The 26,224-nt window shown below is 43.2% G+C and overlaps 1 protein-coding gene across 18 annotated transcripts in view; it reads right to left on the bottom strand.

Moving 5' to 3' along the window:
• The window catches only part of LOC144089043 (paraspeckle component 1-like), a 44,594-nt gene extending 18,797 nt beyond the window's left edge, over window positions 1-25,797 (bottom strand). The window contains exons 1-9 of one of the 18 annotated variants that reach the window (XM_077621723.1): window positions 25,120-25,268; window positions 24,928-25,028; window positions 15,432-17,014; window positions 15,120-15,313; window positions 14,069-14,218; window positions 13,829-13,980; window positions 4,806-4,901; window positions 1,467-1,663; window positions 1,275-1,359 (exon numbers count right to left, since the gene is read on the bottom strand). In XM_077621723.1, the coding sequence (XP_077477849.1) occupies window positions 1,275-1,359; window positions 1,467-1,663; window positions 4,806-4,901; window positions 13,829-13,980; window positions 14,069-14,218; window positions 15,120-15,313; window positions 15,432-15,468 (911 nt within the window). In that variant the 5' untranslated portion in view covers window positions 15,469-17,014; window positions 24,928-25,028; window positions 25,120-25,268. Of the gene's footprint in view, window positions 1-1,274; window positions 1,360-1,466; window positions 1,664-4,805; window positions 4,902-13,828; window positions 13,981-14,068; window positions 14,219-15,119; window positions 15,314-15,373; window positions 17,015-24,927 lie in introns of those variants that run through there. The other 17 variants (XM_077624147.1, XM_077625600.1, XM_077623339.1 and 14 more) reach the window with 17 other exon arrangements.
• Between the last annotated feature and the right edge of the window lie 427 nt (window positions 25,798-26,224).

Here is a 26,224-nt window from a genome sequence, read left to right as displayed (position 1 = left end):
ATCTCGGATTCAGAAGGAGCAGTGTGGTTTTCGTCTTGGGCGTGGAACAGTGGATCAGCTTTAAACCCTCAACAATGTCTTTGGGGGGGTCATGGGAGTTCGCCCAACCAGTCTTCATGTGCCTTGTGGACTTTGAGAAGGCGTTCGACAGTGTCCCCTGGGCAGTCTTGTGGGGGGTACTCCAGGAGTATGGGGTTCCAGAACCCCTTTTAAACGGGGACTGGTCCCTTTATGACCGGTGTCAGAAGCTGGTCCGCGTGGCCGGCAGTAAGTCGGATCCGTTTGCAGTGGGGGTTGGACTCCGCCAGGGCTCCCTATGTCACCGATTCTGTTCATCACTTTTATGGACTGAATATCTAGGTGCAGCCATGGCGTTGAGGGGGTCCGGTTTGGTGGCCTCAGTATTGCATCCCTGCTTTTTGCAGATGATGTGGTTCTGTTGGCTTCATCAGGCCATGATCTCTAACTCTCGATGGAACGATTTGCAACCGAGTGTGAAGCGGTCGGGATGAGAATCAGCCCCTCCAAATCTGAGACCATGGTCCTCAGTCGGAAAATTTGGCATGCCCTCTCCAGGTCAGAGACCATGGTCCTCAGTCGAAAAAAGGTGTCATGCCCTCTCCAGGTCAGGAACCAGGTCCTTCCCCAGGTGGAGGAGTTTTAGTATCTTGGGGTCTTGTTCACGGGTGAGGCAAGAATGGAGCGGGAGATCGATAGGCGGATCGATGTGGCTTCTGCAGTGATGCAGACTCTGCACCGGTCCGTCGTAGTGAAGAAGGAGCTTAGCAAAAAGGTCAAGCTCTCTATCCTCATCTATGGTCACGAGCTGTGGGTCGTGACCGAAAGAATAAGATCCTGGATACAAGCGGCTGAAATTAGTTTCTTCCGCAGGATGTCCAAACTCCCTTAGAGATAAGGTGAGAAGCTCGGTCATCCGGAAGGGGCTCAGAGTAGAGCCGCTGCTCCTCTGGATCGAGAGGAGCCAGATGAGTTGGCTCAGGCATCTGATCAGGATGCCCCCTGGACGCCTATTTTTAAATAAATGACCGTATCGGGGCAGTCGCTTGCGTCATGACGTCACAGCGTCATTTTTTCGTGACATCATCGGGCCATGGCGGCGTCAACTTGCAGTTTCGTGCAAGTCGTGTTATGCGCATAAAAGTCGTACCCTCAATTAAGTCATCATTTTTTGTCCGACAAAAGTGGCTTATATGCGAATAAATACGGTAAGTCTGCTCTTGAGTCGGCCTTAGGTGAACAAAAGAAAACAGAACCTCCACTCTAACTGTTTTCGTCTGTGAAGTTCCTGGTTACGAAGCTCTTCCAGTCGTCTCAGCTCTTCTTGACGTCTCATTAAGTCTGTAGTTGCAGAAATGAGAAAGTTGCAGAAATCAGAGAGCATCATAAAAATAAAACTGGAATGTCAATTTGCTGTATTTGGTTGAAGCAATCCAAATAGATTCTACCATGTCTCATTAACATGAGTTGGTGTTCGTGTTTGGCTGATTCCAGTTCAGCCTCCAGCTTCTCTTTGGCCTCCTTAATGCTATTGTTCACCTGCTCTCGTTGCTGTTTCTCCAACTCGTCCAGAGCTTTCCAGCGAGACGAGCATTCAAACTCAAATGTCCCTGGTTGGGCAAAATGTGGCATCTTTGAGCGTTCCCTGATGAAACATGAGCAGAATTCATTAGGTTCTGATGTAACTCACTGGCTGCCATTGAAGGCACTAAACATCCAATCCATTTTGGTTGGGAGATAATTGGACCAGTGGCACTTTAACATGAGCATTCACAGCTGGTCCTCCCAGTTTTCTTTTAGGGCTGAATGATATTGGTGGGAAAAATTACATTGTGATTTTTTAGGTTTTTTATATACAGTCAGACCGGTGCTCGGATGATTCGCCTAAAGACGTTTCGCCAACGGACGTTTGACAGACGGACAGGTCGCCGAATGGACGTTCCACCGAACGGTCATTCGGCCGAACGGAGGTTTCGCCGAAACGGGATTCGCGCACTCGCCCCGCCCCCGGATCGTGTGTGTACAAGTTTTTCAACCTCGGCCCCGCCATATTCGGCCCGTTAGGATTTCTAATCTGGCCCGCCGCCGGCGTTGTCCAAATAATAGTAAAAATCAATGATTCATTTCCCTTTGCCGCTCATCACTCTCAATTTATTAGTCTACCGTCAATGGCAGCCCGGGAATAAGCACTCTTGGGCAGGCATGTCAGCCCGGGAATAAGCACTTGGGCGGGCAGATGTAGCAGAACCGAGCCGTGAAATGACAGCAATCGGGTCAAATTCATCCTAAAACAGCATTTAATGATTAAATACAAATACTGGAGCTCTTTGGACATTAGAACCGAGCCCAGGGAAGTGAATTCCTCGGTAAAATGTCGCTATGATGTCGCGATAAGGCAAAAAAACGCCAAACGGCTCAAAATGCTCTCAAATTCAGTCAAATCCAGTCGAAAACAGCGTTTAATGATTAAATACAAATACTAGTATTTGTATATACAATACTAGTATTGTATTTTATACTAGTAATTTATTTAAAAGAAGACAAAGGAAATTCACATATTCTTCGTCGTCTTCCTTCTTTTTTTTTGCTTGGTATTCCCATGGGTATCGTGTATACAGACTAGATGTCCGATGCGCGTTGTGAGGCAACGGAGCTAGACGTCGTCGCTTGTCGGCCATTTTAAGAACAGGGCCATTCGCCAAACGGCTCAAAATGCTCTCAAATTCGGTCAAATCCAGCCGAAAACAGCGTTTAATGATTAAATACAAATACTAGTATTTGCATATACAATACTAGTAGTTGTATTTAATCATTAAACGCATTTTGAGCCGTTTGGCAAATGGACGTATATAGACGTTTTTTTGCCTTATCGCGACATCATCGCGACATTTTACAGAGGAATTGACCGTTCGGTGGAACGTCCATTCGGCGACACCTGTCAGTCTGTCAAACGTCCGTCGGCGAAACGTCTTTAGGCGAATCATCCGGCCACGAGTCAGACCTCTACTTACGAAATTAATTGTTCCATAACTTTTTTCATAAGTTGAAAATGTCGTAAGTAGAGCAGTACTTTATATGTAAATTATTTAATTCGTTCAACGGTCCTCACACTAAAGCCTTTAAGCTCAAAAAGGGTTGCAACCCAGTTCTTTATTTAAAGTAAAATTTCCTCAGAAAAACATTTAAAATATGTAAAACCCTAAAATAAAAAAAAACACTTTTTAAGCTAAATTTTCTAAACAAGCTTTCTGAACAAGTATTAATTTAGTAGTGCAATTTTAAATCAAAATTTTCAATGACCTTAACACTTAATATGGTCTAAGATAAATTTTCTTCTGAATAAATTACATCTGTTTGAAAATAAGTGCAAAAATGCTGCATGCTGAGAACAATTAAGTATTTAATTTCTGAGATAATCAGAAACTCTTTGGGTCTAGATTTTAAGTAAGTTTTTGTTTAAGGTGGGTTTAATACACCAGTTGTTACCGTCATGAGCGAAAGCAATGTCGTTACTGCTTTCTTGCCCACCGCAGTCAGTCGGTTTTCTATTTTAGCATGGACCAATAGCGTCGACAGTGCCTTATGTGCACGAGGTTTAAAACATAAATATGTAAACTAATCCCTTGTTTTTCACGAATAATTTAGACCCTACATTTATTATCGAAACACCCCGTAGGATCATCCTTATTATTATTACATGCCATACTACATTTTCGCGCCTATACGAAAATACAAGTACAAAAGTACAATTATCAAGAAGTGTATTTAGTAAATATCAGTTGCAGGCATATGAAAAGACTGCAATGTAGTAATAACTAAATCTAATCTATACATTAAAAAAATACTCTAAGTACTGTACTCATAGTGAAAATAAATCCTCTCCGCTTGATTTAAATAAAAAACAAGTTATTGGAGCTTTAGGTCAAGTCCTTTTTGTCAGATTGGGGGGGCATTTTTTTGCACAAATATTGCTGCTGTTGTTATCTTAACCCTGTCAAGACGATTGCCAAATTCAATGACTCCGACCATGTTGTCACCAGTCTCCTTCTGAGTGGTCCCATAGTGTTGATGTCCTATCGTCATGCAGGCTTCATGGCCGTATCTACGGCGTAAATCCAACATAATGCTGGGTCATGTTTTTATTCCTAGGAGTTGGAGGCGCTGTGTCTTAGTCAACACGAGAATTTCCAATTCCGTGCCTTGGAAGATGCGAGATTCGGGCCGCGCACAAACTGCTGTGGGGGCCAGCCAGGCCTCGTGGAGCGAGCGTAGGCAGGCCCCATGGCGACCGTGAAGCGCAAATTCGGCGAGGACTGCCAGGGAGTGAACAGCGGTGGCCAAGCGAAAGCGGCAGCGCTTCATGGTGGAGAATGGTCGCTGCAACGTGCAGCACGGCAACCTGGGCCTATCCCAGCTAACTACAGGAACCAGGCGGGGAACACCCTGAACTGGTGGCCAGCCTATCGTGGACACAAGGAGATGGACAGCCATTCATTCTCACACTCATACCCAGGGGCAATTTAGACATTTAAATCAGCCTACCTTTCTGGGATGTGGGAGGAAACCGGAGTACCGGGAAAAAATCCATGCAAGAGAACATGCAAATTCCACATGGTGAGGACCGACCTGGGATCGAATCCACAACCCTAGAACTGTGAGGCCAAAGTGCTAACCACTCGCCCGCTGGGCCACCAAACAAAGGGTAATCCACCCCCCAAAAAAGTTTTGGGATATGATAAAAATTTGTAAAGGATTAATTAGTTTTGATTAATCATCTTCTGACTCACTTGAGATACTTGGGAGATATCTGTAAAAGCTTTTCAGGCAGTCCATCCTCATCGTCAAAGTGCTCTGTGGGCTCCACAATCGCTGGGCAAGGTGTGCTAAGTGGATTAGTGGAAAACACATTTAATGTACAGACCCATATATATTAAAAAAAAAAAGGCAAAATTGCTAATTCATCTTAAAAATTCTGTTAAAAAAGACAAACTATCATAGATGGTAGATTCAAGGCCCACAATTAAGCGATGACAATTATTTATTTGTTCAAATTTACATAATTTGGTTTTCCAGCTCTTAAAACCAACAAAAACAGGATTTGCAAAAAATGTGAATTTGGTAAATAAATCACCCTGAACTTCTAAGAAAAAAATATTAAATAAATGATCACATAAAATCAATCAAAATATACTTTCAAACGAAATGCAAGTATTTGATGCTTGGTTGTGTTTTTGCCTTAAAAACTGCATCGATGCGTGGCCAGGGGTCGGCAATAAATAATTGGTAGAAAAATATTGCAATACATTTCCATAAATATATTTTCTTTTGAGCTTTTGCGATATAAATACCGTATTTTCACAACTATAAGGCGTACATAAAAGTCTTAAATTTTCTCTAAAATAGACAGGGCGCCTTATAATCCAGTGTGCTTTATACATGGACCAATACTAAAATTGTTATCACGATAAAATAAAATAAATCAGTCGATAGGGTACACCGACTCTATTTTCCCGTAGACAAAGTACTGCGCAGTGACTGCTGGGATATGTAGTAGTTCTTTTGTCAATACACCCAATGGATTGTGGCCTGTATACATCGACATCAATACAGCTTGACGAAGCATGGAAAGCACCGTTGGAAAAGTTACGCTAGCTACCAGCTAGCTACTATTTGCGAATGGGTTGTGGCCGCCTGGACGAACGTATTAAACTCAGCGTTTTCGATAGACAATTGTTCAATTCGGACACAGAAAATGAGGACTTTGATGGATTTGTGGGTGATGATGACGTGAGTACATTGTAAAATGGCTAAATAAAGTACAACCGAACGCAGTTTTGCTTCCATTGCCTTTTTAAAAACGTGTTTTAGCGTGTGGGTGTAGCGTGCATTTGGTGCATGTAGCACCAAATTAGTGTGTTCGCCGTTGTAGTATATTGGTAAAAAAAGGAAAGGAAGCTGCCCCTCAAGGTCTGGAATGTGCAGGGGGACTTGGACTAATACTCCCATTATCCATTTTTTAAATTTTTTTATTTATATCAAGCGGAGGAACTATTTTCGCTGAGTACAGTATTTAAAGTACTTACATTTTTTATACAGTGGTACCTCGAGATACAAGTGCCCCAACATACAAACAATTTGAGATATGAGTAAAATTTCGGGCAAATATTTATCTTGAGATACGAGACAAATTTTGATTTACGAGCAGAAAGCGGACGCGAGAGACTGCTAATAAGAACATCAAGGGCACTGTCTCTCACCCCGCAACTCCCTCGTGTGATGTCTCTGCGAGCACTAGGCGGAGCGTTGCATTTTTTCAGTGTTTTTTTTCTTCTTCCCGTTAGTCATTGCGAATGGAGAGGAGATCGCTAATACTGGAGTTATATATACTACTCGTTGGCAAGTGGCCGTGAGTTATCCTATTGTGAGGACATTTGTGTGCATCATTTTCGGAATATTTTGAAGGGAATACAAAAAAAAAACAGCCCTTCTTGCATCTGAAGTCAGGGTGGAGGCGGGGCAAATAAAGCCAACCCGGGAAAAGAAGGGTATCAAAATTTAAAACAAAATTAGAATTAAATTTAGTGTAAGGTTAGATTAAAATTATTTTTGAGTGTCTGCATCGTAATCCAAGTTCATTTAAATTTGTTTATGTCATGTTACGAGCACGTTCCCGCGCAAAAAGTCTCCCCCCTCTTTCTGTCCCTCTCTACCCGCCGCGAAATACGTCTAATTTTAGTTCGATTAAACACATTTTAGTATACTAATAAGCCACTAGTTATTTGTTACTTTCTTAATAGATGATTAGAACAAATAAAACATTTTTTCCAATCCAATATCCCGTTTTTAGTGTTTCTTTAGAGGGTTGGAACAAATTAATTTGTTTTTAGTTCATTTCTATGGGAAACGTTCGTTTGAGTTACGAGAAAATCGACATACGAGCTCAGTCCCGGAACGAATTAAGCTCGTATCTCGAGGTACCACTGTATATAGATTATATTCAGATATTAATACATTAGTCATTTCATGTGCTAATACCTGCAGTATTTGATAAATACACTTGGTGATAATTGTGCTTGAGCACTTGTGGTTTGTATAGGCGTGAAAACGTAGTAATAATAGAGGTGATCCTACTTTTCAGGTTTTTGATTATCACAGCCATGTCTGGTCTACATCCTATTCAATGCAGTACTGTAGATAATAATAATCGGACATAGGCTTTGTCATCATCATTGACTCGACAAAAGCCTAATTATCATCATACCCAGCTGCGTATGACGAAATTGGTAGTGCTTCTCCACAAGGTGCGCTTTCTCGGGGTAAGGCCCAAATAAGTGATAATTTCAGACTCGTTGGCATTCTGCCGTGATGGATACATCGCATCACCCCTCGAGCGCAACCAAATCCTGGCGACTGCAGAAAAAGTTTGCCTCGCAGATGCCAACAAAGAAAAAAAAAGATGAAAAACATGAAACTCAAGTTAAAAAAAATAAAACATGCACTGCTAAATCGGGGATTTCCTCACAATCTTCATTTAAAAATAAATTCTTTCTATGGGTTTTATGAGCTGGAAGCCCCAAATGCAGTTGTGGTCAAAGGTTTACATACACTTGTGAGGAACATAATGTCATGCCTCTCTTGAGTTTCCAGTTATTTCTACAACTCTGATTTTTCTCTGATAGAGTGAATGGAACAGATACTTCTTTGTCTCAAAAACATTCATCAAGTTTGGTTCTTTTATGACTTTATTATTGGTTAACAGAAAAAGTGATCATATCTGCTGGGTCAAAAATATACATACAGCAACACGAATTAGCAATGTTGGTGACTTAGAAAGTTGTGTCAGTGAAATGAGCTTCATAGCATGGCCTCTTAACTTCTTGTGAGTGATTATGAGTGACTACAGCTGGTGACTTCTCTGAAGCCATTTAAATAGGGCTCACTGGATGCAAACGCCCACAAATGCTACAATGGGAAAGTCAAAGGAGCTCAGCATGGATCTGAAAAAGTGAATCCTTGACTTGGATTGGATTGGATTACTTTATTCATCCCATAGTCAGGAAATTTTGTTGTCACAGTATCAAGAGGGTGAGGATGCAGGAATAGGAAAGGCATTTTAGACATAAATAGATAGGTAATAAGTAAGTTAATGAATAAATATATAAATAAATAAGCGTGTTGCTTAGCACATCTATACATACATACACATAAATGTACATGCAAGCATATGGCCTTGTGGAAAACTTCCTGCGTGGTCCCAGTTCCTAAGACTGCGTACCCCAGGGAGCCAAACCACTTCAGGCCGGTAGCATTAACCTCTCACCTGATCAAGACATTGGAGAGAATCATCCTCAATCACCTCAGCCCCCTGATGAATGCAGAGCTGGACCCTCTGCAGTTCGCCTATCGTCCAGGCATTGGTGTGGAAGATGCTACCACCTACCTGATGCACAGGTCTCTTTCACACCTGGAGAACGCGGGAAGCACGCTGAGAATGATGTTTTTTGACCTCTCCAGTGCGTTCAACACCATTCAGCCGGTTCTACTGAGAGGGAAACTGGAAGAGGCTGGAGTAAGAAACCACCTAGCCGCATGGATCATCGACTTCCTCACTGACAGACCACAATATGTGAGACTCCAGGACTGTACGTCTGATGTGGTAGCTTGCAGCACGGGGGCCCCACAAGGCACAGTGCTCTCTCCACTCCTCTTCTCCCTCTACACATCGGACTTTAAACATAATACTGACACCTGCCACCTCCAGAAGTTCTCTGACGACACCGCTATTGTTGGACGAGTGACGGACGGGAACGACCTGGAGTACAGGGGAGTCATCACAGCCTTTGTTGACTGGTGTAGGCAAAACCACCTCTACATCAACACCAGTAAGACAAAGGAAATGGTCATCGATTTTCGGAGGAATCCTCAACAGACCACTCAGGTGAACATCCAGGGTACAGACATTGAAATCGTGGAGAATTTTAAGTACCTGGGTGTTCACCTCAACAACAAACTAGACTGGTCCACAAACACAGATGCCCTGTACAAAAGGGGCCAGAGCCGCCTCTACCTAGTGAGGAGTCTACGGTCCTTTGGAGTGTGCAGGACACTGCTGAGGACTTTCTACGACACTGTGGTGGCATCTACAGTGTTTTATGCAGTGCTTTGTTGGGGATGCGGGAGCACGGAGAGGGACAGGAACAGGCTGAATAAGCTGGTCAGGAGGGCCAGCTCTGTTCTGGGCTGTCCTCTGGACTCTGTGGAGGAAGTGAGAGAGCGGAGGATGCTGACCAGGATGATGTCCATCATGGACAGCACCTCCCACCCCCTGCATGTGTCTGTGGAGTCCCTCCGAAGCTCCTTTAGCAATAGACTGCGGCACCCTCATTGCAGGAAGGAGCGCTTCCGCAGATCCTTCCTCCCATCAGCTGTCAGGCTCTTTAACAAAAAAATGGCTGTGTGTTAAGACCTACCGTATGCATGCATGTACATTTATGTGTATGTATGTATATATGTGCTAAGCAACACGCTTATTTAATTATATATTTATTCATGTATTTATTTCTTGACCTACTTATTACCTATCTATTTATGTCTAAAATGCCTTTCCTATTCCTGCATCCTCACCCTCTTGCCACTGGAACAACGAAATTTCCCGAATACGGGATGAATAAAGTTATCCAATCCAATCCAATGGTAGGTCTTAACACTCAGCCATTTTTTTGTTAAAGAGCCTGACAGCTGATGGGAGGAAGGATCTACGGAAGCGCTCCTTCCTGCAATGAGGGTGCCGCAGTCTATTGCTAAAGGAGCTTCGGAGGGACTCCACAGACACATGCAGGGGGTGGGAGGTGCTGTCCATGATGGACATCATCCTGGTCAGCATTCTCCGCTCTCCCACTTCCTCAACAGAGTCCAGAGGACAGCCCAGAACAGAGCTGGCCCTCCTGACCAGCTTATTCAGCCTGTTCCTGTCCCTCTCCATGCTCCCGCATCCCCAACAGAGCACTGCATAAAACACTGTAGATGCCACCACAGTGTCGTAGAAAGTCCTCAGCAGTGTCCTGCACACTCCAAAGGACCGTAGACTCCTCAGTAGGTAGAGGCGGCTCTGGCCCCTTTTGTACAGGGCATCTGTGTTTGTGGACCAGTCTAGTTTGTTGTTGAGGTGAACACCCAGGTACTTAAAATTCTCCAAGATTTCAATGTCTGTACCCTGGATGTTCACCGGAGTGGTCTGTTGAGGATTCCTCCGAAAATCGATGACGATTTCCTTTGTCTTAATGGTGTTGATGTAGAGGTGGTTTTGCCTACACCAGTCAACAAAGGCTGTGATGACTCCCCTGTACTCCAGGTCGTTCCCGTCCGTCACTCGTCCAACAATAGCGGTGTCGTCAGAGAACTTCTGGAGGTGGCAGGTGTCTGTATTATGTTTAAAGTCCGATGTGTAGAGGGAGAAGAGGAGTGGAGAGAGCACTGTGCCTTGTGGGGCCCCCGTGCTGCAAGCTACCACATCAGACGTCTAGTCCTGGAGTCTCACATATTGTGGTCTGTCAGTGAGGAAGTCGATGATCCATGCGGCTAGGTGGTTTCTTACTCCAGCCTCTTCCAGTTTCCCTCTCAGTAGGACCGGCTGAATGGTGTTGAACGCACTGGAGAGGTCAAAAAACATAATTCTCAGCGTGCTTCCCGTGTTCTTCAGGTGTGAAAGAGACCTGTGAATCAGGTAGGTGGTAGCATCTTCCACACCAATACCTGGACGATAGGCGAACTGCAGAGGGTCCAGCTCTGCATTCATCAGGGGGCTGAGGTGATTGAGGATGATTCTCTCCAATGTCTTGATCAGGTGAGAGGTTAATGCTACCGGCCTGAAGTAGTTTGGCTCCCTGGGGTACGCAGTCTTAGGAACTGGGACCACACAGGAAGTTTTCCACAAGGTGGGGACCTTCTGCAGACTGAGGCTGAGGTTGAAAATATGCAGAATCACTTTACCAAGCTGATCCGCACACTCGCTCAGTAGTCTGGAGCTGAGGCCGTCTGGACCGGTAGCCTTCCTTGCCTCGATCTTCTTTAGCTGTTTTATCACCTGATCGACAGTAATGCAGAGACCGGTGGAAGAGGGGGAGGAAGAGGAGGAGGAGAACGAGGGGGGAGCGTTGCTTCTGGTCTGGGGGGTCAGGGGAGTGGGGGCAGGACTGAATCTGTTAAAGAATTGATTCAGTTATTTGGCCCACTCCCTGCCGCCGGACTCTGGGTCTCTCTCATCTCACTGTTCCCTCCATGGCCCGAAATGGTCCTCAAGCTCCTCCATCTTTGTATGATCCTCGTGGTAGGTTTTATTTTCCTCACCATAGGGATGTAGGTGGGGATCAGATGGAGCAGGTTGTGGTCTGAGCGGCCCAGTGGGGGGAGGGGGACTGAGCTGTATGCCTCCTTTGTGTTGGCATACAGCAGGTCCAGAGTTTTTTGTTCCCTGGTGTGGCACTTCACATACTGAGTGAAGGTGGGGAGAGTAGAAGCCAAGGGAGCATGGTTAAAATCACCAGAGATAAGGAGAGACTGGGGGTGTGACGTTTGCAGCCGGGACACAGTGGCGTGAAGCAGCATCGGCCGAGGGACGTATATACGCAGTTATTACGATAACGTGCGAGAACTCCCGGCGGATGTAAAACGGCCTGATGCTAACAGCTACTAGCTCGATATCTCGAGTGCAGAGTTGCTCCTTCACAGTAATATGCCAGGGGCTGCACCATCTACTATTAATAAAAACAGCTAGTCCCACACCATTCTTCCTACCGCTCTCCTCAGCATCTCTGTCCGCCCTCACCAGCTAAAATCCATCCAAGGAGACGAGAGAGTCCGGAATTAGTTCATTCAGCCAGGTCTCCGTGAAGCACATAATGCAGATTTTCTGATATTGTCGTTTTTGTTTGGTAAGCGCCGTTAGCTCTTCCATCTTATTGGGGAGAGATCTTACGTTCCCCATAATAATAGATGGAATGCTGGGTCTGAAGCGTCGCTTTCTCTCCTGACATTTTCGTCTAGCTCTGCATCCTCTTCTCTTCCTCTTTAACTCCGCGGGGAGGTCCAGGTCCAGGTCCAGGGGAATCCAGGTGTTGCGTAGCGCTAACAGCTGATCCTTTGTGTAAAACAGCGGAGGCATGGCTGAGTGGGTCAAAAATATAATGTCCAGAATTCGCAAAGATAAACTAAACTAGTAGATCAAAGACCAACATCAAAGTTTTAAAACATTAAAGTTTGGAATATAATATATAAAGCAAAGTAACAAGTAAAATCTTAAGAGACAATAAAATGTAAAAATAAAGGATAAAAAAGCTCTAAAAAAGCCCTAAAAACACAGAATACGAGTGAGGGTTTAGGGAGCCACTGCAACTAGCAGCCGCTTTGAACGGCGCCTATGATGGTAATCGCTTAATTCAAGTTCAATAACTTGAACAAGTCAGGAAAGTAACTTGCAAGAGCAACAGTGCAAACAATTGTTTGTAAGAATAAAGTGCATGGCACTGTTTTGTCACTGCCACGATTAGGAAGAAAACGCAAGCTATAACCTGCTGCTGAGAGAAAATTGGTCAGGAGGGTGAAGATTCAACCGGGAATCACCAAAAAGCAGATCTGCCAAGAATTAGAAGCTGCTGAAACACAGGTGTCAGTGTCCACAGTCAAGCGTGTTTTGCATCTCCATGGACTGAGAGGCTGCCGTGCAAGAAGGAAGCCCTTGCTCCAAAAGCGGCACCTTAAGGCTCGACTGAAGTTTGCTGCTGATCACATGGACAAAGATAAGACATTCTGGAGGAAAGTTCTGTGGTCAGACGAAACAAAAATCGAGCTGTTTGGCCACAATGCCCAGCAATATATTTGGAGGAGAAAAGGTGAGGCCTTTAACCCCAAGTACACCATGCCTATCGTCAAGCACGATGGTGGTAGTATTATTCTGTGGGGCTGTTTTACTGCCAATGGAACTGGTGCTTTACAGAGAGTAAATAGGATAATGAAGAAGGAGGATTACCTTCAAATTCTTCAAGATAACCTAAGGTCATCAGCCCGAAGATTGGGTGTTGGGGGCAGTTGGGTGTTCCAACAGGACAATGACCCCAAACACACATCAAAAGTGGTAATGGAATGGCTAAGTCAGGCTAGAATTAAGGTTTTCGAATGGCCTTCCCAAAGTCCTGACTTAAACCCCATTGAGAACTTGTGGACAATGCTGAAGAAACAAGTCCACCTCAGAAAGCCATCAAATTTAACTGAACTGCACCAATTCTGTCAAGAGGAGTGGACAAAGATTCAACCAGAAGCTTGTGGATGGCTACCAAAAGCACCTAAGTGAAGTGAAAATGGCCAAGGGACATGGCCCAAATATTAGCGCTGCTAATATGGTATATTTTTGACCCAGCATATTTGATCACTTTTTTCTGTTCACCCATAATAAAGTCATAAAAGAACCAAACTTCATAAATGTTTTTGTGACAAAGAAGTATCTGTTCCAATCACTCTATCAGAGAAAAATCAGAGTTGTAGAAATAACTGGAAACTCAAGAGAGCCATGACATTATGTTCTTCACAAGTGTATGTAAACTTTTGACCACAACTGTATTTGAAAATTACACCGCCCCCAATCAACAGAATCCTTAAAACTAATTCAATTGTGTGGTCTGAATCTATAATCTATGAAGGATAGACTGTTTAAATGATATGGAAATCATTTTTCATCACTTGATTTTTTTTCTCCATAGTGCATGTGATTTGCTTTGAATACTGTGTAGTGTGTGTCATTTTCAGACAAAAATCATACGCGGTTAGCAGGAGCGCGCCTTCTGTGCAACATTCCAAAGCCTTACGCGCGGCTGCTTTGTTGGCGAACTCCACAAAGCCTTTGCCGGTAGGCCGGCCCCTGTCATCCGTCAGGACGATACACCGTTCAACTAAGCCAAATTGGGAAAAGGCCTGGAAGCACAAAGGATTAATTGCACATGACCACAACTCCACAACAAATATAATAAATAAAAACATCTATAGTGACATGGTTGGCTACCTGCTCCAAAAGCTCATTTGTAACAACAGGCAAAAGGTTGCGGACAGTAAGGGCGGCACCATGTGCACCAAGGCGGATCGTGATTGGTCGGTTATTCAAAATCTTCCCATCGAGCTCAGCTTTGGCAATCTCCGCTAGTGTTCGGGTCTCCTGAAAGATGGAAACCAAAAATAACCAATGTCCATAAGTTGTAATGTACAGTCATGGCTAACAGTTTTGAAAATGACACAAATATTACATTTTCACAAAGTCTGTTCCTTCAGGTTTTTAAGTGTTTGCCAGATGTTTCTATGGTAAAATGACACAATTACAAACATTTCAGAATTATCAAAAGCTTTTATTGGGAATTACATGCAATGGGTCAATAGTTGGTGTTGTCCCTTCTTTTTCAAGACCTCTGTAACTCTCCCTGGCATGCTGTCGATTAACTTGAATTGAATTGAATGCTTTGATTGTCATTATTGGATTGGATTGGATAACTTTATTCATCCCGTATTCGGGAAATTTCGTTGTCACAGTAGCAAGAGGGTGAGGATGCAGGAATAGGAAAGGCATTTTAGACATAAATAGATAGGTAATAAGTAAGTTAATAAATAAATATATAAATAAATAAGCGTGTTGCTTACACATATATACATACATACACATAAATGTACATGCATGCATACGGTAGGTCTTAACACTCAGCCATTTTTTTGTTAAAGAGCCTGACAGCTGATGGGAGGAAGGATCTGTGGAAGCGCTCCTTTCTGCAATGAGGGTGCCGCAGTCTATTGCTAAAGGAGCTTCGGAGGGACTCCACAGACTCATGCAGGGGGTGGGAGGTGCTGTCCATGATGGACATCATCCTGGTCAGCATTCTCCGCTCTCCCACTTCCTCCACAGAGTCCAGAGGACAGCCCAGAACAGAGCTGGCCCTCCTGATCAGGCGGCTCTGGCCCCTTTTGTACAGGGCATCTATGTTTGTGTACCAATCTAGTTTGTTGTTGAGGTGAACACCCAGGTACTTAAAATTCTCCACGATTTCAATGTCTGTACCCTGGATGTTCACCTGAGTGGTCTGTTGAGGATTCCTCCGAAAATCGATGACCATTTCCTTTGTCTTACTGGTGTTGATGTAGAGGTGGTTTTGCCTACACCAGTCAACAAAGGCTGTGATGACTCCCCTGTACTCCAGGTCGTTCCCGTCCGTCACTCGTCCAACAATAGCGGTGTCGTCAGAGAACTTCTGGAGGTGGCAGGTGTCTGTATTATGTTTGATGTCCGATGTATAGAGGGAGAAGAGGAGTGGGGAGGGCACTGTGCCTTGTGGGGCCCCCGTGATGCAAGCTACCACATCAGACGTACAATCCTGGAGTCTCACATATTGTGGTCTGTCCGTGAGGAAGTCGATGATCCATGCGGCTAGGTGGTTCCTTACTCCAGCCTCTTCCAGTTTCCCTCTCAGTAGGACTGGCTGAATGGTGTTATACAAGGATAAAGAGATTTAAAGCTTTCAGCACGCAGTGCAGAAATAACAACAAACAATCAGACAAATAAATAATCAATAAATAAGAAATGAATAAATAAGTAGTCCAAGTGAGATCAGCAGAGCGGAGCAGCCTTGTTCCGTCTTCAGTCCAGGAGGCGTTCCATAGTTTTGAAGACGTTCAGCGCCAAGTTGATTCGCTGAGTCTATGGACTCAACAACAAACAAACAAACACAGATAATCTATATATAGTAATGATGAATAAATACAGTGGTACCTTGACATACGAGTGGCCCGACATACGAGACAAATTTTGATCTACGAGCAAACAGCGAACGCGAGAGGCTGCTCATAAGAACATCATGGGCACTGTCTCTCTCCCCGCAACTCCCTGGTGTAATGTATCTCTGGTCACAACTCCCTCTTGTAATGTCTCTGCGAGCACTGGGCGGAGTGTTGCATTTTTTTCAGTGTTTTTTCCCCGTTAGTCATTGCAAATGGCGAGGCGATCGTTAATACGAGTTATATATACTACTCGTTGGCAAGTGCGTTATCGTATTGCGAGGACATTTGTGTGCATAATTTTCGGAATATTTTGAAGGGAATACAAAAGCAAACTACCATCGATAGGCTGCATCTGAAACTCAGGGTGGGGGCGGGGCAAACAGAGCCAACACGGCCGGGAGAAGAAAGGTGTAAAAATGTAAAACAAAATTAGAATTAAGTTCAGTGTAAAGTTAGATTAAACTTATTTTTGAGTGTGTCTGCATCATAATCCAAGTTCATTTAAATTTGTTTATGTAATCTTACAAGCCTTGCCGTGCAAAAAGTCTCCCCCTCACCACCGCCCCACTGTCCCTCTCTCTCTACCCTCCGCGAAATCCGTCTAATTTTAGTTCTATTAAACACATTTTAGTATACTATTAAACCACTAGTTATTTGATACTTTGTTAATAGATGGTGAATTAGAACAAATAAAACATTTTTTCCAATCCAATATCCTGTTTTTGGTGTTTTTTCAGAGGGTTGGAACGAATTATTTTGTTTTTAGTTCATTTCAATGGGAAACGTTCGTTTGAGTTGCGAGAAAATCGACATACGAGCTCAATCCTGGAACGAATTAAGCTCGTATCTCGAGGTACCACTGTAATCAATAAGTAGTAATAGATAAGTTGTCGACATAATAAATAAGTAGTATAAGTAGAAGTCAACATGGGTAAGTGGTACAAAGTGACTAAAGTGGCTAGGAAGTCTAGATTAGGTCCTAGGTGCAGAACTCGAGTTGAGCATGGTAACAGCTCTTGGGAAGAAACTCTGCTTGAGTCTGTTTGTCTTGGGTGTTATGGCTCTATAGCACCTTCCAGAGCGCAGCAGGTTGAAGTGGTGGAAGCTGGGATGTGTATTGTCTTTTATGATGCTCTCTTCCCTTCTAAAGCACCGGGATTTGGAGATCCTGGAGATGCACGCATGTTGTGATCTGTATGCGGAGAATAAATATAAATAAATTCTCGTGAGGTGAAGAGGTCCGATATGTAGCAGCTCGTCTCTTCACCCAGGTTGCCGTGCTGCACATTGCAGCAACCGTTTTTCTCACCGAAACGCTGCCGCTTTCGCTTGGTAACCGGTGCACACCGTTGTTCACCGGCCGATGCTCTGAATTTTCCAAAGTGCGGAACTGCAAATTATTGTGTGACCACAAGAAGAGACCCCGACTCCGAGGAATAAAAATATTAACCAGCATTATGATGGATTTACGCCGTAAATACGGCCGTGAAGCTGGCATGACGATAGGATATCAATACACTACATGGGGCCACTCAGAACGAGACTGATGACAACATTGACAGATGATGGAGCCATTGAATTTGGCAATCGTCTTGGCAGTGTCAAGACAACAGCAGCAGCAATATTTGTACATGAAAAATCCCTCTCAAATCTGACGAAGAGGACTTGGACTTAAGATCCAATAACCGTTTTTTTATTATTTAAATCAAGCGGAGAGGGACTATTTTCATTGAGTACAGTACTTAAAGTATTTAAATTTATTTTTAATTAGAGAATATAGTCACATATTAAAACATTATAGTCTTGATTCTCTTCCTTTCTAAGGCACTGGGATTTCTCAATGCTGGAGTGGGTAGGCAGGAAGAAGTTGAAGATCTTTTGGGGTGTGTTCATCACCCTCTGCAGTCTTTTCCTGTCGGCTTCTGTGCAGCTTGAGTGCCACACTGAAACAGCGTAGGTCAGCATGATCTCAATGATAGACCACTAAAAGGTCACCAGCAGGTTGGTGTTTAGTTGCTCCTTTAGTACTCTCAGGAAATGCAGCCTCTGCTGCACCTTCTTTACGAGTGCTGGGTGTTTGCTGCCCAGGTGAGAGAAGCAGAGATGTGGATTCCTAGGAATTTGAAAGTCTCCACTCGCTCCACACATTTGCCATTGATATACAGGGAGGACAGAGGAGCCTTGTTCCGTCGGAGGTCCATGATGCGTTCTCTGGTTTTGGAGTCGTTCAGCGCCAATTAGTTAAGAGGGCATCACTCGCTCAGTCTAAGGACCTCATTACTGTAGGCTGTCTCATTCCCATCTGTGATCATCCCCACCACCGTAGTATCGTCCGCAAATTTCAGTATGATGTTCTCAGGGTGCGTGGGTCTGCAGTTGTGTGTGTAGAGCAAGTAAAGTAGTCGACTCAGCACACAGCCTTGGGGCGAGCCAGTGTTGAGCGTTCGGGCGGATGAGAGGTGGTGACCCAGCTTCACGTGCTGGGGTTGGTAAACCAGAAAGTCCTTAATCCAGGAGCATGTTGAGGGTGGGAGCCCCAGGTTGGCCAACTTAGGGATAAGAATGTCTGTTGTTATGGTGTTAAAGGCTGAACTGTAGTCGATGAAAATAATTCTGACATCGCCCCCTCTTTTCTCATTTTGGCTTAGTGCAGCTTGGAGGGCGGTGATTATTGCATCTTCGGTGGATCTATTCGGCCGATATGCAAATTGTTGCGGTTCGTGAATGAGGGGAAGACAGGCTTTGAGGTGTTTCAGTACCAAATTTTCAAAGCACTTAGTGATGATTGGTGTGAGACCAACTGGTGATAGTCACCCAGATTGTTAGTGGGTGACTTTTTGGGTACTGGGATGATGGTGGATGATTTTAGACAGGCTGGGGCGGAGGCTGGTTCGAGGGGAAGTTTGAAAATGTCTGTGAAGACTGGTGCTAGTTGGTCAGCACAGACCTTTAGTACTTTGCCTGGTATTCCATCCGGTCCTGAGGCCTTCCTGGGGTTGACTGGACGGAGTACACGTATCACATCCAATACCTCCACAGTGAGTGGGGTGAAGCTTTTTCCCAAGCTTGGTTTGCATGTACTGGAGGTTGAGGTGGTGTGACTGGGTGGTGTGCTTGGGACTCAAAATGGGCAAAAAGTTGTTTAGGTCCTCTGCCAGTGCCGCATCTGAGTCCACAGGAGTCGCAGCTCGGCCCTTGTAGTCTGTGAGGTTCCATACACTCTGCCAGATCATCCGGGGGTTGTCAAGTTGTCCTTCTATCTTCCCCTTGTAGTCTGTTTGGCAGCCTTGATGCCTCTCCTCAGGTTGGCGTGAGCTGCACTGTAGAGTGCCCTGTCGCCGGATCTGAAGGCTGCATTCCGGGCCCGGAGTGGTGATCAGACCTGGCTGGTCATCCACCCTTTCCGGTTTGGGTACACCTGGATGGTCTTCTCCACAGTGACTTTAGCCATGCAGTACTTGATGTAAGACAGTACTGTGTCTGTGAATGTGACCAGGTCCTCATGGTGAAGTTTCCCACTGTCTGTTCAAAGCAGTCTTTGAGTCGAGAAGGGGCGCCGTCCGGCCCTGTAATAATGGTTTGCCTTTGTGGCTTTGATTGTCAGCTCACGGGAGTGTAAGCTAAGGCCAAGAAGAAAGAGACATGATCTGACTGTCCAAAGTGTGAGCATGGTATGGTTCGAGTAAACACGATCCAGAGATTTATCCTCTCTTGTTGGACATTTTTCGTGCTGGTAAAACTTCTGAACCAAATCCTGACTGATGACTGTCCATTTTCTCATAAACAATGCTTGAAGTTTGTCAGATTTTGTTTGTCCACCCGCCTCTTGAGGATTGACCAAAAGTTCTCAATCGGATTAAGATCTGGAGTTTCTTGGCCAAGGGCCCAAAATCTTCATGTTTAAGCTATTTTGATATGACCTCTGCTTTATGGAAAGGAGCTTTATCATGCTAGAAAAGACATCCTTCATCACCAAATTGAACCTGGATGGTTGGAAGAGACATTGTTTCAGCTTGCTCAGAAACGGCAGCAGGCAGATGTGAGTGCATCTGCACGCTTGGTGAGACAAAACTTTTGGAGGAAGGCCTGGTGTCAAGGACGGCAGCAAAGAAGCCACTTCTCTCCAGCAAAAAACATCAGGGACAGACTGTTAATCTGCAGAAGTTACAAGGACTAGACTGCTGAGGACTGGGGTAAAGTAATGTTCTCTGATGAATCCCCTTTCCAATTGTTTGGGGCATCTGGAAGAAGGCTTGTTCGGAGAAGACGAGGTGAGCCATCCAAGGCAATTACGGGCACGAGGCAGGGTACACTCTTAAGCGGTGGCCAGCCAATCGCAGGGCACAAAGAGAAGGACATCCATTCAGGTTCACTGATACTTATGGGCAATTTAGAGTGTTAAACCAGCGTGCCAAGCATATTTTTGGGATGTGGGAAGAAACTTGAGTACACAGAGAACATGCAAATTCTACACAATGAGGACCCACCTGGAATCGAACCCTCGACCTCAGAACTGTGAGGCCAACCCACTAACCATTCCCCCACCGGGCTGCCCAAATATTCTTTTAATTATTTTTAAATCATTTCAAAACAGACAAATGGTTAAGCAGTTGACTTCCGTGTACTTGTAGCGCTTTTAAACCCCTTAAAAATACTCTCAACAGTCAAAGAAACAGCAGCATATAGCTGGACACTCTAAATTGCCCCTAGGTACAAGTGTGAGCGTGGATGGTGTTCCGTCTCCTCGTGCCCTGCGATCGACTGGCCACTGATTCAGGGTGTCCCCTGCCTTGTCTCCAAAAGTCAGCTTGGATAGGCTCCAACACCCCCTGCGACACTTGTGAGAATAAAGCAGTTCTGAGAATGAATGGATGAAAATAAATATTTTTCACAATTTCCAGCCAAGGTTGTTCAATCGCAGTAGCAGATCTCACTGACACCTGAAATACTCAAAATTGTGCAATTTCACAGGTTAAATTTCAATAAAAATTGAATTAAAATTGCTACATGCGGACATTGTCAAGATTGCAGTTCTCATTTTTGTGGTACTGTAAAATACAGGATTTTTTCATAATTTCCAGGCAAAGTCAATCCTAGCAGTACAACTCCCTGACTACTCACATACTCAAAATTATCCCGTTTCACATGTTAAATTTCAAGAGATATGGACTTAAAAATGCTACATGCGTACTTTCTCAAGGTGGCAAGTCCTATTTTTGTGGTAAAACATGCAATTTCACAGATTAAATTTCTCGAAAAAATGGCCTTAAAAATGGTACATGGACTTTTCAAGATTGTGGGTACCATTTTTGTGGTACTTTAAGTAGAGATTGTTTCATAAATTCCAGCCAAGGTGAGTCAATCCCATTAGTAGACCTCACAGACAACTTACTCACTGTAAGATTATATCAGTTTTTGTGAGTATAAAAGCATTGTTCTCATACAAATTGTGAATGGTTGACATGTCAGCATAAACACTCACCAGTCTGACTGATGAATCAATCTTAGTCTTGTGATTGAGTTGACATGTCAGCACAAATACTCAACTGTCCGACACTGATCAATTACTTTTTGCCCTGCAAATAACTGAAACATATCTGTTCAAAGTCCTGCTGACAACTGTCAGTTTTGCCTGTATATAAGACTCACTCACTGGTCATTCAGTGAGAGCTGCAAGGACAACAGACTGTGAGCGATCACGCTGTTTGAGCTCTCCCCATTTCTGCAGTCCGGTAATAAACTTATTTCCTTTAAATTGGTCTCACTCTTTCTTAACCTGCTTCTTAAGTTGTTTTTCAGATCTATCACTCACATACACACAATTATGCAGTTTCAAGAACTACATTTCTAGGAAAGTACACTTAAGAATGCTACATGTGTAATTTGTCAAGGTTGCAAGTCCCATTTTTGTTTTAATGAAAATCAGGTTTTTTTCATAATGTCTAGCCAAGATGGGAAAATCCTAGTTGAACATCTCCCTAACTACTCATATACTCAAAAACATGCAATTTCACAGATTAAATTTCGGGAAAAATTGAATTAAAATTCCTTTATAAGAACTTTATAAAACAGATAAATATAGAACTCCGTTCTGTAGGTCCACGCAAAAGACAAAAAACAGGCTGCATCGGAGCGAGCTCACAGAGGCAATGATGTGCGTAAATAACTGGCTTGAAAAATCCCAACTACACTTAAACATATTTAAGACTGCCTCTATGTACAGTACCGTATTTTCTCACATACAAGCCGCTTTCGCGTATAACCCATACCCTTAAATTTGCCATCAAATCGTTGAATATTACAATTTCTGAGACGACTGGAAGAGCTTTGTAACCAGGAACTTCACAGATGAAAACAGTTAGAGTGGAGGTACTGTTTTCTTTTGTTCACCTTAGGGCGACTCAAGAGCCGACTTACCGTATTTATTCGCATATAAGCCACTTTTGTCGGACAAAAAAATGATGACTGAATCGAGTCTACGACTTATATGCGCATAAAAACACGACATTCATGAAACTGCAAGTTGACGCCGCCATGGCCCGATGATGTCACGACAAAATGGTGCTGTGACGTTATGACGCAAGCGACTGCCCCGATACGGTCATTTATTTAAAAAATGAGAAAAGATAAACCAATAAAACGCTAAACAAATGTTATTTTAACATCCATGAATGAAATTCAAGAAGAAACATGTACGTATCTTGCATAAAACGTCAAAAACTCGTTCTCGTCACTGCTTGCTCGGGGCACAGCCATCTCACCTACGTCCCGGGGTAGCCATCTTACCTAGGGCGCTGCCGTCTAAACCTAGTTAAACGTGCTCTGACTGGCTAGACGCGAGTACCCTTGATTTGAAATTAAACAAAATTCCACTTTGATTTTTTTTCCGTTGGAAAGTGACAACTATTGGAGTAATATGATCCATCAAAAGAATTGAGATATTTCGACATTAGAAGCAAAATGGCTAACACAACATCTCAAACTTTGGTAAGAAAATTGTAATTTCTGTAATTAGAAAGCATCAGGTCAAGAGAGACTTATTTATTTTTTCAAATTAAATAATTTGATATTTTGCATTTACAAAGACAGGCATATTAACATATGATATTGACCCTAATAATATGCTTTTGATTTATACAGTATCTCAGAAATACCACTTGTGATGATTTTTCATAAGATTTTCCCTTCAAAGTAACAGATTTGCCTATTAAAACCATGAATATGATGGTGAAAATTGGGAATCAGGGGGCGGCTTATACACACACAGTGGTACCTCGACATACAAGTGCCCGACATACGAGCAATTTGAGATACAAGTAAAATTTTGAGCAGATATTTATCTTGAGATACGAGAAAATTTTTGATATACGAGCAGACAGCGGACTCGAGAGGATGCTTATAAGATCATCATGGGCACGGTCTCTCTCCCCACTACTCCCTCGTGTAATGCCTCTGTGGTCGCAACTCCCTCGTGTAATGTCTCTGCGAGCACTGGGCGGAGCGTTGCATTTTTTCAGTGTTTTATTCCCCATTAGTCAACGCGAATGGCGTATATACTACTTCTTGTTGGCAAGTGGTCGTGCGTTATCATATTGTGAGGACATTTGTGTGCATCATTTTGGGAATATTTTGAAGGAAATACAAAATCAAATAACCCTCGATATTGACTGAAAGTCAGTGTGGAGGCGGGGCAAAAAGAGCTAACCTGGAGAAGAAACGTATCACAATGTCAAGCTAAATTAGAATTAAGTTTAGTGTTAGGTTCGATTAAACTTATTTTTGAGTGTCTGCACTTTTTATTATTCTATCAGCGCATTGCCGTGCAAAAAGCCCCCCCCTTTCCTCCCCACTCTCTCTGTCCATCTCTCTCCCCTCTGCGAAATCCGTCTAATTTTAATAATATTAAACACATTTTAGTGCTATTAAACCACTAGTTATTTGTTGCTTTGATAATAGATGGCAAATTACAACAAATAAAAATGTTTTTCCAATCCAATATCCTGTTTTTGGTGTTTTTTCAGAGGGTTGGAACTAATTAATTTGTATTTAGTTCATTCCTATGGGAAACGTTCATTTGAATTACGAGTAAATCGACATAAGAGCTCAGTGCCGGAACGAATTAAGCTCGTATCTCAAGGTACCACTGTATTTCGTGCTTAATATCGATTGTCATCATTACGCCTTCGCACTACACTTCATTGCACCGGCTTGCTTTGTACCCATTGTGTTTCCCTTAATTCTTTACTGACTAACCCAAAAACACTGAAAAAATGCAACACTCCACCCAGTGCTCGTAGATATCTTTGCACGAGGGAGATGCAGCGAGAGAGACTGCGGTGAAATCATAAAGCAGCCTCCCGTGCCATCGCGAACTGGCTGTCTCAAATGCTCGTATCTCAAAATTTGTCTCGTATCTCAAGGTAAACATTTGCTCGGAATTTTACTCGTATCTCAAATTCCTCGTATGTCGAGGTACTATTGTAGACCAGTTTTCAGCCACGTGAGGAAAATACATACATAGTATAGGAAGACAATGGTAGCTGATACTGACATCTTTGTTGCAAATAAAACTAAATCGTGACAGTTTCTGTTACGGAGTAAAACCATCTTTAGAACAGATTAATAAGTCTGCAAAATCCTGCACTGCTACTTATAATAAGTAACAGTAAATTTTGTGGGGAAAGAATTATACCTGGTTTACACAGTTATCTTTGATTTTATTCTACATTGTCTGTGTTCCATTGTGTAATTGGGTGTCGTGTTGTGTTTGTAAGGTTTATCATCGCAAAATAACGGCAAGTGCAATCATTTATAAGGGGAGCAATTGGCCGGGGTTGACAGGTATGCGTTTGGAATGTGTTTTTTATCGGACGACTTTTTTTCATTTTTCAATTATGCTGCGGTTTCTTGGACTGTTGAGAGTATTTTTGAGGGTTTAAAGGGGCTACGAGAACACGTTGGTCAACTCGTCTGTTTGAATGGATTTACCGTAATGTTTGGATTACGCAGGAGGAGAGGCAATTTTCAGCGTCCGCTCATCTGACCACGAAAACACAAACGTTCGCTGGCTTGACCGCAGTATGCATTAATGTTTTTAATACATACCAAACGAATTGAGCCAAATCCTCGTTCTCTGTTAATGCAGACGTCATTTGTATTTCCATATTTAGCGAACAATTTGACAAAATCCTCCTCGGCTATGTCCACTGGCAGATTGGCAACAAAAAGACGGGAGCGTTGTGTGAATATCTTCTCGCCTGGCTTTCTGATACTTGAAATATCCAGCGTCATTTGTACCGGATCTTCTCCACTTTCGGCCGCTGATCCTTCTGCTGCCGGTAATTGTTCAGCCGGTCCCGCAGGACTGTCTTTGTTGGTCGGTATTTGTTGGGTGACAGTGGCGGTAGCGGGGGAGTTAGCACAACGTGCAGGGGGTTGCGGTGAATTGCTACTTTGCGGGTTTGTTAGCTGTCCATTTTGGTCAGCCATTATTTGGAAATTTGATCGCTAACGCAGTTTTACAGATTTTAATCGGAACGAAAGCAGGCTACACCGAGACGGTGGAGAGCTTGTTTTCAAAATGGCGGTACATGCACGCAGAACTCTTTACCGGAAGTAAACAAAAAAGTAATGACGACTACTCGGTCCTATTAAGCGTTGCGCTCTGAGAACGTAAATAACAGGGCATCACAAATTGTACAACGCGAGAGGATGTTGAAGCTCCGGAAGATCTTGAAAGAAGTCTCAAAACTGACAAATCAAAAACTTAAAATCGTGTCTAATGCCTTGCCCATATCAATATTTGGGCCATCTCGTCAGGTTGAGCTACTGCTAACAGAGTACCTTCGCTATTAAACCATTAAAAATTAAAAGACCGGCAGAAAATTCTGACTGATATCTCTTTTGTGATTGACGAAAGCGTAGTAAATGTGTTTGTGGATAGAGTTGGCCGTACTAGTAGGCAAGGAGTGCAAAAATACAAAACCTTTCGCGTTTGGCAGCACAAACAAGATATTAACTCGGCGTGGTGGCCTAAAGTATTTAACACAACTGTCTGGCTGTAACATAATAGGGTTAATTATATTGCATTTAAGCAGTGTTTGTGTTCTTTTATTTATTCTGAAAGATATTTTAATAGAACGCAGACAAAACAGATCAATTTCAGTGGACATTACTCAATGGTTAATAAGGGATGAATAAATTATCTAATCTAATACGGGATGATTAAAGTTATCTAATTTACGCCACTGTAAGGAATTAATCAAAATATCTTTCAACAATTGGGTGAAAATTATATATTGCAGCTGTAAAATATGTCATATTCTTCACAGCTTAGTGTGAGACATTTTTTTATTATTTTTTAATAGGAAAAATAGATTTAAACCCCAAAAATTAAATTTTA

This window comes from Stigmatopora argus, chromosome 1 (genome assembly GCF_051989625.1).
Source record: "Stigmatopora argus isolate UIUO_Sarg chromosome 1, RoL_Sarg_1.0, whole genome shotgun sequence".
In the NCBI taxonomy this organism is placed as follows: Eukaryota; Metazoa; Chordata; class Actinopteri; order Syngnathiformes; family Syngnathidae; genus Stigmatopora; species Stigmatopora argus.
The sequence above is the reverse complement of the archived record's forward strand: the minus strand, read 5'-3'. Positions and strand labels throughout refer to the sequence as shown.